At 29.8% G+C, this 15,166-nt stretch overlaps 1 protein-coding gene across 1 annotated transcript; it reads left to right on the top strand.

Annotated features, from left to right (window-relative positions):
- The first annotated feature begins 21 nt into the window (after positions 1–21).
- Positions 22–14,913, top strand: LOC124353005 (elongation of very long chain fatty acids protein 4-like). The gene is made up of 8 exons (XM_046802787.1): positions 22–148; positions 845–914; positions 6,761–6,951; positions 8,659–8,745; positions 10,412–10,468; positions 13,040–13,145; positions 13,304–13,440; positions 14,692–14,913. The coding sequence occupies exons 2-8, from the start codon at positions 848–850 to the stop codon at positions 14,863–14,865; spliced, it is 819 nt and encodes a 272-aa protein (XP_046658743.1). The 5' UTR covers positions 22–148; positions 845–847; the 3' UTR covers positions 14,866–14,913.
- The last annotated feature ends 253 nt before the right edge of the window (positions 14,914–15,166 follow it).

Genomic DNA, 15,166 nt, shown 5'->3' with positions numbered 1-15,166 from the left:
GGAAAACTATGGAAATGGAAACAGGTTGAGCTGGCAAGTAGTAGAAGCCTGGTAGAGCAGGTTTCGTTAACCTTGGACACTGCTCATTGGACCTTGCCTCACACGGAGAGTTTTTATATCACATTGATGGTGTTGTCTCTGCTGAAAGGTAAGATGTCAAGCGTTCACATTTTTTAAGCCAGGATAGTACAGTCCATTTTCAATTTCTACTTAAGACTAGGGTTTTGTGTTTCGACTCCGAGGGAGTGTAAAGTAATGTTTAAAAACATATTTAATTTTACATGTTAGTTACATTAAAAACTTTAATTAGCAGGCATTGTGAAATATATTTTTATAATAAAATGTTGCAGATTAAGTAATTTTAAGTTTTATTGTTTTCAATGAAACTGCACATTTTCTACACTTAAGAATATAATTTGCTTTGAAAATTTATTATAATATCATTAGGACTGCGGTTTTGACTTTATGTACCCGATTTTGTTTTTAGTTACTAATTTTTTGGTGTGACCAATCCTAAAGAACTTGGATAATTAACACCTCAATCGACCATATTGTATAATGTAATAACGGTAAATATATTACTTTATTTATAATTGCTTATAAGTTGTGTCATTCTGTTAATAAGCTTGTATTAGTGTTTCATTAAAATAAAACAAATTTTAAATTGTATATTTTAATTTCCTTACAACGCAACTTTGTCTTATTTTAAAATAATAAACATGTATATTAAATGTGTATGCTCTATTCTCGTATTACAATATCGTCATTCACAATACTGCCATAGTGTTGGGTGATATTTGTAAATAGAAAACAGTAATTATTGCAATGTTTTGAATTATTTCAGATCATGGAGGGAACAATGACTAGTACAAGGAATTTTTTGAATACTACTGAAGAGACATATAATGATGAAGGTAACTTAAATAACTAAAAATCTAACAAGAAAATATATCGAAGATGTATGTAAACCTAAAAAGTTATATTAAAATGCAAATAATGTTTTTAATTTTATGTTAATTAATGTGTGGAGAGAAAACTGTGTTGATGCTGATGTATAGATTTACGTAATACTATATTTTTGAATTTTTATAGTTTTTATTAAATGAAGACTTTTGTAGTAAATTAAACTATACTATAAAAAAATGCAAAGCAGTCTGCGAATTACGTTATAAAAAGTCTATTGCATGAATTTTTACTAAGGAACATTTAAACATTCAAAGTATACCAAATATATTAGAATGAATAACAAATCCTTAACATCCCAACCTATACTAACAAAAGTTAGTATATATTAAATGTCATATATATTAAAAAACTAAAAAAAACTGTTTTATATTATAATAATAGATTTACTTTTGAAATTTAACTGTTGTTAACCTATTTCAAGAATTATTTTATAAAAGAAGTTTTAATTTATTTTCACCTGATTAATTAAGTTTACGTTTTTATAAAATGTCTATGAGCCAATTTTAATGATGAAAACCAATACAATTTTCATACAAAGATGAATTTTGCAGTTCCATTCGAACAAAATTATAATAAAAGAATATATATTTATTTTTCAAAATTGTCTACCAACATAAAAAGAAGCTAATCAATTATTGATGTAGACAATGAATGGAAAAAATGAGGGCTCGAAGGAAAGTCATTAGGTAGAAAATAAAACTGTGGAACGTTGATTGAGATACCTGGTCCTATAAATATAATGGTATTCCTACGAAAGAGTTAGAAAGGTGGTTCAAAAGTCCTTTTTTTGGTTTTTCGCGTGTATCGCAGTACGGGTTGGTAGTACAGAAATTCTAAGCCTATATTCAATTAAACCTAATAATATTTCTACGAAAGTTGGTTTAGATTTTTGCTATGGTAAATGACCATTTATGATATATAAACACTTGTGAGTTAGTTGGTAATTTTCAACAAAAAAATCTTATAGCAACACATTTTCAGCTGGATTTCTGTCTCCAGTGCCTCAACAATTTATATCACAGACAATTCATAAAAGATATTGTTGAAAATAACTAAATTTACTTCAACATAATTTATTTTATGATTTTGAATGAATTTAATAAAGAATTTAAGTTATATATTCAAACAGATTTTATTGGAATGAGTGAATTCGGTAGAAACCAGTGCTAGGAGTTGATCACTTTGAATATGTTATACCATTTACCCCAAACAATGTCCCATAGTTGATCTTCCTGCGTATTGACTTTACTTTTAGAATCATGCATTGACTGGGCAACATGGTAGTCATTCATGAAATAAATTTTTATAGAACCGTATAAATAAAACACCAATACACTTATCACTAGTGTATAAAATACGATTATAGCAAAGATAATAATTCTTAACCATCAAGTACTTTATTGCAGAGAAATAATGATAGCTACATCGTCACCTTTAAGCTTTTGTTGTGAAAAAGTAATCTTAACGTTCAATCAAACGTCATATTTTTACTATAGTTACGTTTTTCACACTATTGAAATGTTACCTGTAGTTTCATACAAATGTGCCAGCAGAATAATAACACGGAAGTTATACTTCACCCAGGAAGGTATTTAGAGGACTCCTGAAATAAATAAAGGTGAACAGAATATAGATATAACTTGTTAAATAATGTAATATTTAGTTTTAAAGTGTATTGTCTCTATGAACTATGAACTCTAAAAGAAAAACACTTGTAGAGGCATAGCTGCATAACAATGTTTCATTGCTTTGCTTCTATTCATTATTTGGTATTAAATATTTGACTAAGTATAAGTAAAAGCTTAGAGAGGTTGGAATAATTTCATTTTCATTTTTTTATGTCCGATCGCACGATAAATAGAAAACGTACCTGTACATGAATTTGCTTTTCTCAACATAGATTTCTATGAAGGTAAATTCAGTCCATGAGAATCGGCTGATTCCTAAGATGTATTAGTATACGGGTAATATAGCAAATAATGTAAATTGTAAACAATCTGAGTACAATAAAGGAGCTTGGTGTGACGTAATGATACATGCAGTCTAACTGCGGACTATTTTGCATGCAACCTCAGAGAGGCCTCAACACAATAACTTGTACCTAGTTAGCTGAGCGATAGCAAAGTCTATCACTCGACGGAGTTGACAAACTTCATCCATGCACCATCGCATCCCTTATTTGTGTGCCCATCGCGACATTTATTATGTTAAATCTGCTAATTAATCGAACGTAATAAACAAATGTGTTTGTATCATGTGGCAATATCTCTCAAGAAAGATATTATCTTCAGACAACATTTTGTATGGAACTTCATTTCCTCATAAAAATGCGTTTTACTATATTGTATACCCGACCAAAGGATTTGGTTGAGCGTCATAGAAGTCCTTCATTCAGTTGCTATCGAAGCCTGTTGTGTTGAAACGCTTGTGTTGAACGCTCTCCATAACAATAAAAGAAAAAAAAGAATTGCGTTGATAAAAAAATAAAAATAAAAAAAAAAAAAATTAAAAAAAATAATGTGCCATTAACACTGTTTGAACCACGTCAGTGATGTGTTAGAGCAGTACGAATATAATGCAATTTCTGTTACCTTTGCTCTTGACCATTCTCCATATTCTCCAAACAGATTATTCATAATGATTACTCGTATACTAAGCATGAATATATCCCATGAGTGTTCTAATAAAGGAGCAGCAGAGAAACAAAAGAAAGTAGCCGGTGGTTGGAAAGTTGTAGGGTTTATATTTCTTAATGAGCTCATATAAAGTTCTATTTTTCGCCTCTGATATTTCAAAGCGTTCTAAGGGAATGATCTGTTGCTGAGATAGAACATTAATTGCATATAGATTCCACGGACCTGCACCATCCCTTGTACGTTCCAATAAAATTTAATAGCTAATACAGCTTAGTGGACTTTATTTTGTTGCGGTTTTATGCTACATTTTGTAATACATATTATCTAGAGCATACAGAAAAGTACAAAAAACTATTTATTGGTATGTTCCAAAATTGAGTGTTTCCCTAAATAAAGTGTTGTATGCCTTTTAGCTTGAGTGTGTATATATACAAAACACATCATCATGTATAAGTGAGGCTATAATAGAAGAAATCTATAATTCCTATTAATTTATGATTTAATTAATTTATATTTATTTGGGATGATAACTACTATTCTCCTAAACTATTTCTCAAAATTGTTGGTCGCGTATGGCTAAAAATGTTTTTAAACGGAATATTTTCCCAATTACTTGTGACTTTTCAATTTGTGGTAGGAATAAAAGAAGACAGAAAAACAGTAGGCTAACGAGGAAAACCTTTGATTTAATATTATATCAGATTGAACGCCTACCGTTACAAAACGTTTTTACTGTTAACAGGTTTACTTGAATCTCTAAATGCCAAACAGTTAATTTCATCCTTTGCTCAAAACTGTTATTTAGTACACCGTATTGGATATTTGACATTTTCTCGTCTCTAGATGTACATAAATGTCTGTAAATATAAGTTTAATCAAGAGATCTGTGTAACTAACACTCACTAACTTATTAACACAAAATCGTTTAAGTAAATCCAAGAATGTGTGATGGTTTGAGCGGTCTATATACTGAAGATCTCACGAGGAAAAAACATTCTAAGGAATTTAAAAATCCTATATGCCAGATGCTCCCAAATTTCAGAAACATTTAGGCACTGACGCACACTCGTAAGTTGGACTTCACAATGCCTAATCCTCTTTAATTCCGGTTAATTTACCCGAAAGCTACCAAGAGTTAAAAAGACTCAGGAGGCAGATATTACGAAAACCTTTGTAAGTTTATTGAGAAATCGAAGAGGTACTTGGGCGGAATCAATTTTTATGACTTTATTGGCTGGAGGTTTCCATATATTACGTTATTTGACATCGTGTATGCCCTGACAAAAAACCTTGCAGTATACAATAAGTTCACTCCAAAAGGTTTCATAAGTACACGCAATTTATAGATTTCAAACAGTAAGTAAAGCAATTCTAATTTAATTAGCACATTTCTGTATTTATTTTTCAGTGTAACGTTTTGCAATCTTACCCTAAAATTCATTGCAACATAAGAACACTAATGTGCTAATTACAATGAACCATTCTTACAAACCTAAAACCTTAAAATTAATTTGTCTGGAATTTAATTTACTTAAATTTTATATCATGAGTGAGTAATAAATATAATTTAGCTCAAATATACTTGAAATCTGGAAATTTGTGTGTTTGAATAAGGTATCTGCAGTATTAGGTGTGTGACAATGGGTAATATATGGCTCACAGTGTAGGTGGCATAGTTAGTTGAAGGTGTAGTTGTAGGTGGTTACTCCGTACTTAAAACTGATAAACTATTGTGCAGCACAGTATTTCAACTTCATACTTATTGTAATAAGTCCACTATAAGAAACCACTCTGAGTCCTGTACCAATATGATAAATTATAAAATTATTTATTTTACAATGAAACATTTAAAAACTTGAAAAGAAGTTAAAAACTTCTGCTAAATACCGCTCAATCTTATTTTGTATTGTTGTTTGCACATGTTCATTAGTAAAGCAATGACTTCAAACTCGATAACTGAAACACAAATTATCGTCCTTGTCAAACCAGTCTTTTGACATTTCACACGAATCTGAATAACCCAGGTGTTTTACAACATACATAGCTGGTGCTATTTGTTGCAATAATTAATAAAACGTTGAAATATTATTTCAATATTATATACAGACCATAGTAGTGGTTTTTATTTGATCTAATAACCCCTCCCAAACTAATTTATATTCTCTTTCAAAATAGCACTACTTTAGTTTTATGTTACACTTTTTATTTTGTTGCCTCCACTTGTTACTGAAGTAACTTTTACATTACTAGAATATTACATTTTTAGTGTTATAAAATATAAAGTTGTAGGTGAACTTTTTATATATTTATATTTTTCCACCTTACCCTTTTAGCTGTCTCATTATTGTTTCTGATATTATTTTTGCATAAAAGTAACATGACTATGGACGGAAACGCTCATCCATCTATTGATTGTTATCAATATATCCCTTTTGTGGATGAGGGAATGGTAAGTTAATATATATATATATATATATATATATATATATATATATATATATTTCTATTGTTTTTATTTTATTTTTATTTATTTTAATCTGATATATTAATATTTAATTTGGTGAGCATTTAATAGTTCTTTTTATTTTAATTTTTACTATCACTGGATACGTATTGTCCGTCTCAACGATATCTTGAAAACGAAGTAACCTTAATATGAAGCATAATTTCTGTATAGGTAAAACTGAATGCGATAATGATGATGCATGTCACTCCATGGGTTTTGCTGACCACTAGCGAACATTTATATAATGGTCTTATAGCTAACCTCGAGGGCAGCAAGAAAATTGCACAATAAATAAATTTTTAACCAAACATAGTATTTTATAGACCATTTTAACATCTATAGAAGTAGTACATAGTTTACTTATATTTTACATATTCTATGCAGCCTTACAAAGTCAGGCACGTGATTTGGCGTCTACATCATATTTATAGGTAGTAGGGGAACCAAATAAAAAAACAGACTCCAAAGTATCAGACAAAACCTGTACAACACAACTTTTTTTTACAATGAGCTTAAAATATTATTAAACTTAACTATATATTTTTAGTGTTGCCAAAATTTATTTATTTTTAAAAACATGTAACTTTTCAGTATATATCTGACTCGCTCACTGATTTATATATTTTTGAATGATGGTTGTTTCTTTTTACAGAAAAACTTCTGAATTCTTGGCTACTGGTGGCCTCTCCATGGCCGGTGGCCGCTATCCTCACTGGCTACCTCACCTTCGTCCTGTGGCTCGGCCCACGTCTCATGGCCAGCAGGAAACCCTACGAATTGAAGCTGCCCATGATGGTCTATAACCTCTACCAGGTCATCTACAACGGGTGTCTGGTCGGCTGGGTGAGCTTTTGTCACTGACATTTGTTCATAACAGCATCCTTCGGATTGATAAACTGCAGGGCACAATATAATAGTACAATTAAAGTTTTTTGAGTTTGAAAATTGCTCACTCAATCTAGGCCTTGTTGTGTTGACCCATATGTTTAACTAAAAGCAAATTTTAGTAGCAAAATCCCAAAGCAAAAGCAATTTGGCTGAGATGGCCTTATACAGAAACGATGGAATAATTCGAATACTGAATTAGGTTACATGTAGAAAGACTTTTGGACGGTGTCTATTAAATGTAATATCTTGAAGATATATTTGAATTTCTTGTACAATTTATAATTTGCTTTTTCCTTTATATAGTACAATTCCTAATTTAAAAGGCAGGAATTGTAGGAATATGAATTTATTTATATTTATTATAATATATAACCTGGGGTTTTAAACTAATAAACAAAATTTTGAATATATCAGTTCTTAATTTTCAGTGGAATATGCAGTAGACGTTTGCATTTAAAATCCCATTTATTCGATGAGCGTTAGTAAAGGAGAGTGGCAAAACATTTATTTCTGTCTGTTTGACTGTCTAAATGATTTTTGTTTCTTTCAACTCTATTTAAAAAAGAAAACTACCAGATAGTTTTTTAAACTTTTCACGAATTTTAATTCACACTTTGCCTAAAAATTTAAAATTCCTCTACATATGCAAATATGTTCGATTTTTGTTTTTGTAAATATCGATATGAAACCATGGTCAACAAAAGGAGAGTCTTAAAATTTTTGCCATTCTTTGAAAGAACAGGCTGCAACACATATTGTTAATATGTTTCAGGAGTTATTTAATAGTAAGAAAGTGCTATTATCTCTTTATTTACATTTTCGCATGATTATAGTATGAGTAATAAACTGGAAAACACATATTGCACATAAATAATTGACAATGTCTAATTTATTTACATTTCCAAGGTATTGAAGAATTCACTTTGAAAGAAATAAGACTTACAATAATTCATACATGTTGTAGGAATATAAATTACTAAAAGTGAGTATTACTATTTTATAGCTATATTAATTTCCACTTTTGCTTATAAATTGTATAAAAACCAACCTATTTTTATATTCCTTTTTGCTGAGAGTTTTACAATATTTTAAAGATATCTATTAACCTTCACAATAATAATAAACTATACAGTTATTATAACGTTAATATAAAAATTAAATAAAGTATTTATCCCCTGTATACATGCAATAAAGAATATGTTGTTTCTGTCATAAAGTTTAGACTATGAATGATTGTGTTTAAAACTGAGTTATAAATTATTAACAGTGGAGTCATAAATAACGAAAAATAACTCAACCCACTAAAAACAATGGTATCCTCACTTTAAGTACCAATATAACTTATTTTTGGGAACGCAACCAGTTCTTGTGTTACTGAACCGGTTTCCAGACAGAAAAGCACAAGGTAGGTTAGTCAGGACAATCAATGACGGATTCTGGACTGCCTCATAACTGAACAGATCTTCAAATTTGCGGAATATCCTGATATATACTTTTATTACGAACCCTAAACCATTGCGATATTAGTGTATATTTTCCAAATTATAACAATTTGTACGTAAATATATACAATTTTAAGATACATATATTGTTATTGTATTTTGAATTTTATATTGAAGCGATAATTACGAGTATTTGCTTTCATGATAAATATTTTTTCAGTTTTTCACACATCCAACTGCAATATCATACATTATGCAACATGGATGCCATCCACTTGATCCAAAGGAAAATCCTTTGAGAACTGAGGTAAGATTTACTTCGATAATAAAAACAATAATAATAAAACGTCAAATATTTTCATCATCAGTTGCATTTAAATAAACATTAATTCATATTAAAATTATAATGTTTAGATGTGCGTTATATCTTATTAAATTAACTGTCATTGTTCATATTATGTAAAGTATACAAATTAGGTTTATATATTACGTTACTTATAAAAAAACGTTCAATTTTTCAAGGGGTGAAACTGAAAACCCTAATTCACTGTACTGGGCTCATAAAGCTTTTGCAATCATATTTAATACAAGAATGTTTCAATTATGTTTTAGCCACATGTGTCAGTATTTATGTCAATTTTAATATTTCAGATGTACTTTGGAAGTTTGAATTCTTCCCTACCAAGTTATCACGTAGAAAATGTCTGCTACAATGTATGCTTTAATGTATGCATTTAATTACAAAAAATTAAAAATTTAGAGATGAAATACACTTTGTTATAATAAAAGAGTGATCTACAAACTTATCACTCTCGTAACGGATCAGTGTTATAAAATTACAAGAGAAAATTATAACAACGTTTAATACTCTACTCCTTTCGTATTTTATGACCACGTGTAGATACAGAATTTATATTACTTGTGTACTATTATCATTAAGAATAACATTACGTAAATTATATTTGAAGGGTGTTAGGTCTTTGGTCTATTTTTTGTTTTTTTTAAAAAAAAAAAAACACACAAATACTTACACTTACTTAGCAAGACAAAAGTGAACTCGTATAGTCTATTTTCACATAAACACTGTTATATGTTAAATATTTTGTAAGGTATACTAATATTAGTGATAAAAACCTCACTAATATTTGGAAATACAAATATTTTCTTTTACATGGAGAAGGGGGTGAAAATGAACTTATGGTGTATTTTTGCTATTCCCTCCAAGGTTTATACTTGTGAACTTGAAAAGTCAATTTGATAAACAACTACTTATAAGTGTAACACAAAATATAAACAGCAGTTTATACCCAATGTTATTTTTGTTTCATAATAACATTTTATACATATGTTCATTACTAATTACTATATAACACATTTTATGTAGGAAAACAAGGTGTAAACTATAAAACTTTGAAATGGTAATAAAGAATTATCATAGGTTTGAAAAAGCATTGAAATCATTAATAAGTGATAATAACGTATCCATATTGTGATAATTCTTATAGATGTTGTGGATTGACTTTGATTCTAACATTTAATTTTGTTTTAGTATGAATCTAAAGTACACAAAATTTGAACCTAATTGTAATCTTAGTACTCACATAGCCCAAAAAGTATTCAAACAGTAATATTTCAAGTGGTAATATATATATATATATATATATATATATATATATATATATTACCACTTGAAATATTACTGTTTGAATATATTATATATATATATATATATATATATATATATATATATATATTAAACGTTTATATACAGAAGTATATCATTTGCATTGTGTATATTACATAAGATAAAACTATGTTCAGTAAAACTATTCTCTACAAACAATTACTGAGTACTACATATCTGCAATAAAACATTACTAGTTTTTAAACACGTAGTCACTATATTCACTAATTAGAAAAAGTTGCTAGCATTGTTAAGATGTTTTATAACAACTTATACTGATTTCTTGCAGCTTCATCTAGCTTCCTGGTGCTACTTATTTGCCAAGATAGTTGACATGATCGATACAGTGAGTAGATCATTATAGAATAGTCAACAATAGTCGTACGTGTATCATTTACGGAGCACGACATTAACTGGTTACATAATTATGTTTACAAATTCAAATTTTTTATTTGTAAATTTAATATACTCTATTTGACCTTCGGTAAAGCTAATAATTAACCCAGGTAAACGAATATGTTGGGTGAATACGGTCAGCCTGTCCGCACAACGTGCCGAAAACGATATTGATTCTAACACCAGACTTGCATACTTTTTGCAGTGTCCTGCCTCAACAAGAAAATAGCCATATCAACAAATTTTAAAACTATTTGGATAATGGGCGATTTGGATAATGGCTTATTTCGTTAAATGTAATGAAATCAGTTTTCAATAACTATCACCGGCCAATAATTAACAACTGAGAGGCTGTACAGCCTCCAAATACGCTGTATTTTATATTATTAATTTACCCCTCCATCAGGCGCTTAAAATTTGAAACACCATCAGGCGCTCACGGAGGTTTCCTCCAGGTTAGCGAAAAATGGATATCATAGCCATTTGTTTAAATATTCATACTGATTTAATTACAATGTAATATATTCATTTTTAGAAATTAAATAAAAATTACTCTCTTATGTAATGAATTTTCCAAATAAGAAATTCAAAATCTTAAAAAATGTTATTGTATAATAACAACATGATTAATTTTAAGGAATAATGCAATTAATTGTAGAAATGTTTAACCTACTCTAATAATAATTGGAAATTAACTTAGTTTTTAACTTTTTACAAAAACAACTTACTTCAATTTCTGAGATATAATACAATTGTAATGTCAATTATTACTCTGAAATCAAAATTAATTCTTTACCAGAACTTTTTTTACACACTACACAAAGTTTCAAAACATTTTCCTTCTGGTTGTTATAACGACAATATTCATTCCATAAATAGTACTGAAATGTTCCCTAGCACACTGGTACTGTACTGTATTGACAAGTGTCTCGTCTTCATTCTCCATTTCACAAAATTCAAATAAAATATATTGTAAAACTTAAAAAGAAACCATCACAGGTCACACATTTAGGCGCACACGGATTATTACTCCATAAAAACTAAACACAATAAGGCGCTCAAGGAGATTTCGTCCAAGCACTACAAACACAACATCGGGCGCTCACGGAGGAATCGTCCAGTCTCGCACGGAAGTAGACCTCATACTGACAGATGTTGACAAAGATAAGCGGGAGGCTATTGTTTTGCTTCCCCGAAAGATGCTCGTGAAGTACGCTACGGGAAACGACTGTCAACATCAGAAAAGTAGTACTATTTTAATAATAAAAAATACACGGAGGAAAACTGCGTTTAGCGCCCGATGTAGGGTTAAAAAGAATTATTTTATTATCTAGTAATATGTATATGTTTATATTTAATTCCAAATCTTTCATGAATTACACTCCACTACTGATATATTTAGGTATTGATCTTTGCTATCCTTTTAGGCCCATCATAAATAATATTGAAATGTTGAAATGAAAAATAACTAAAGTAAATCTGATATTGTATATAGTTATAAGCAAAGTATCAGAGAATAATATAATTAGAACATAAATATTTATTGTACGGTTTTGTAATGTGGAAGTAGAAATAACTTTGATTTCGTTATGCTCTATGACTTTTGAAATACCCACTAAGTTCACATAATAAATTGTATGTGTTTCTTAATTTAATTTCATAATATTGGAGAACACACTGGTCCTTCTTACTACTACTAGTTATCCACTTTGTAATATGCAGGAACTTATAACGAATTTGTCGAATATAGATTTATTCCCCCTTGAATAAATTTAATAACATGTCGATATGTATTAACATCATAATAAATTCACTACAAACCAATAGAAGTTAACTAATTATTATTAATATTCTAGTCAAAACTAGACAAATTTTGATTAAGCAGCACAAAATAGCAACTAATCCCATTATTACTATGCCACGTTTCACTGTTAAGATAGGAAGGAATACATTCTAGAAAAAAGGTTTAGTGAAAGCAATGTTTATTGATAAATATCTGGTTAACTGAAGTGAGTGAGTGTAAAGGCAAAGTTTTTTTGTTCATTTAAATCTTCCGAAAAGCCGTAGGAACTTGACTCTACAAATTAAAATTGTATTTTCTTGTGGATTTAGCATATTTTGTTATTAAGAACCAGTGTAATTTAGTATTAACCAAAACATTTCCTTGTGGTTAAATTTCATGTAAAAAAAAACGCCAATGGCCATCGCCGACTTACACGTGTGGCCGCTTATAGTAGTGCCGTACTCCTTGTAAACAAAGAAGATGCCAGGCTTCGACTGACATAATCCCATCCCTTAAATATTGTTCTGCATACTCACCCCAAATTAGAGGTGAAGGTAAAAGTCCAAAAAGCAACGACAATTTATATCCTAAACATTGATCGGTAACAATATTCCGTCATGCCACAGTAACTTTATCCCACAAATTAAACGTGTATTTTCAGACATCTCTTGCGGATGTAGCATATCTTTTAATAATTTTATCAACCAGTTGTAACTTAGGACATTTTACTATTTGCAGATATTTATGATTCTAAGAAAGAAGAATTCCCACGTGACTTTCCTCCACCTGTACCACCACACTAGCATGGTTGCATTTTCCTGGCTCAGTGTAAAATACATACAAGGTAAGAATGGCTTTAAAAAGAAATAAATATTGACGCCTTGTTACCGGCTGAAATTAGTTTTTCTATTGTTGTGTAATTATAATTTATTATTTTAAATTACATTTTGATCATATGTGTTTATCTGATAAATCCAGCGTTATAATGTTATTTTTTTCCAGCGGAGCAAGGAATCGTCCTGGGAGTGCTTAACTCCTTCGTTCATGTTGTCATGTACACCTACTATTTCCTGGCAGGACTTGGGCCAGAAGTCCAGAAGTTCCTTTGGTGGAAGAAATACATAACAAAGTTACAACTGGTGAGACAAATTATTTTTTTAGTAGTGAATTTCAATGTTTGTTGTATAAGTTTGCAATAATGATACCATGTGGTAACGATTCACCATATAGTGACGTAACACACAATCTGCGTTATTTGGTAGTTATGTGCACGATGTCCAATATGTAGCAATGGACCTTTTCAACTCCTTAGCGTCTGCTGCTGCGAAACATTAGAACGGTTTTAAATAGTACACATAGTTCAAGAAGTATATGCATCAAATTATGAATATTTATTCCTAATAACGATACAACATTTAAAATTCTAGTTAAATAACTACTGAAGAAGTTCAGTAATGCTGTTCCATGAAATATCTCTATGTAAACTGTGTATTAAGTACAATTAAAAGGATGCATAAAAAAGTAATTTGTTCCTGCAAGGTTTGAAGGCTTTGATATTTAAACTTCTATTATGAGGTAACCTTAACAATAGGTACAATAACACTTTCAGCGAGACATTCATATACACTGGTTTGTACATATAAAAATAATAAGTTGAGTAATAAGATAAGGAGTTTCTTTTTACGAAGTTATGAAATGTCTTTAGGTGAAAATTTGGAATTTAATTGATAACAGGAAGAGTTAAGATCTTTAGAAATAATTTTCATATAATATCCTCACCACTTGTCAGTGCTTTTAATCCTTCAAACTATCTTTCGTGCTATATCCTTAATTAGGATTAGCAAAGAATGATTATGACGTTCTTGTCTGGGTTATCTTTTGGATACTTTTATTCTGGTAGTAAGGTCAACACTGACGTCATCAATATATGGATTACATGAAATATCACATTGTACAATATAATACTCAAATATATCTACTTATCTAATTAAAAGTGAATATGTCAGATGCAAACGTCAGATAATTTTATTTGTGAATAAGACTTGCTGGGTTTTTAGTGTTTCACGAAGTTCTTTTTCAACGATGACTATCCGCTGGACTTCTTATATATACAGAACTACTAGGTGAATTTATCCTCTGGATCTTCTCAGGGACCACATCTACACACTGTATCTAACATAACAGATTTTAGACAAAGTACGACAGTATTTAGGGACATAGGAGGAATTAGCAAGGACAAGATATTAATCTTTTTAATCTTAGACTATACGCTTGAACTTTCCGTGAGCTTTTGCTCTTATTTAACGTTGAATAAAAATTAGTACTATTACGCCCACCATATTCTTTAATATCTACTAAGTAATTTTTACATTCTAAAATGTATGTTTCAGACGCAGTTTGTGTTCGCTATAGCTTTCATGGTGTACCTGTTCTACAACAACTGCTCAGTCTCCCAGATATACAATGTCATCTGGGTGACAAACGTAGGTGTTATCATGGCCTTGTTTGTCAACTTTTATATACAGACGTACATCAAGAAGCCTAGTGCTAAGAAGACTACGTGATTATCTTTGTAAAGTTGTTTTTATTATAAAGGAAAAATCTTTCGTGATGTATTTTCCGAGTTATATGAATTAAAGACCTTATTAGGCTTAACAAAATTGACTTTAATACGATTTTTAAGAGTGCGGTACAGGAAGAAACATTATTTATTGTACATAAATTATACATATTTGCAGCTATACATTATACATAAATCTGTGTTCATGTAAATATAATACTATTGATTTTAAACGTTTTATATTAATTGCTCCTTTCTATATGGAATTATAGTACTTATTTTTTCCAACATTTTATGATAATTTA

This window comes from Homalodisca vitripennis, chromosome 1 (genome assembly GCF_021130785.1).
Source record: "Homalodisca vitripennis isolate AUS2020 chromosome 1, UT_GWSS_2.1, whole genome shotgun sequence".
NCBI lineage: Eukaryota > Metazoa > Arthropoda > Insecta > Hemiptera > Cicadellidae > Homalodisca > Homalodisca vitripennis.
The sequence above is the reverse complement of the archived record's forward strand: the minus strand, read 5'-3'. Positions and strand labels throughout refer to the sequence as shown.

What these genes read in the sequence shown, in the direction of transcription:
- LOC124353005 (XM_046802787.1), top strand. Translation starts at nt 848, where the DNA reads ATGGAGGGAACAATGACTAGTACAAGGAATTTTTTGAATACTACTGAA. An exon ending in ACGGGTGTCTGGTCGGCTGG is followed by an intron (nt 6,952 to 8,658) that starts GTGAGCTTTTGT and finishes ATATTTTTTCAG; the next exon opens with TTTTTCACACATCCAACTGC. An exon ending in AAAATCCTTTGAGAACTGAG is followed by an intron (nt 8,746 to 10,411) that starts GTAAGATTTACT and finishes GATTTCTTGCAG; the next exon opens with CTTCATCTAGCTTCCTGGTG.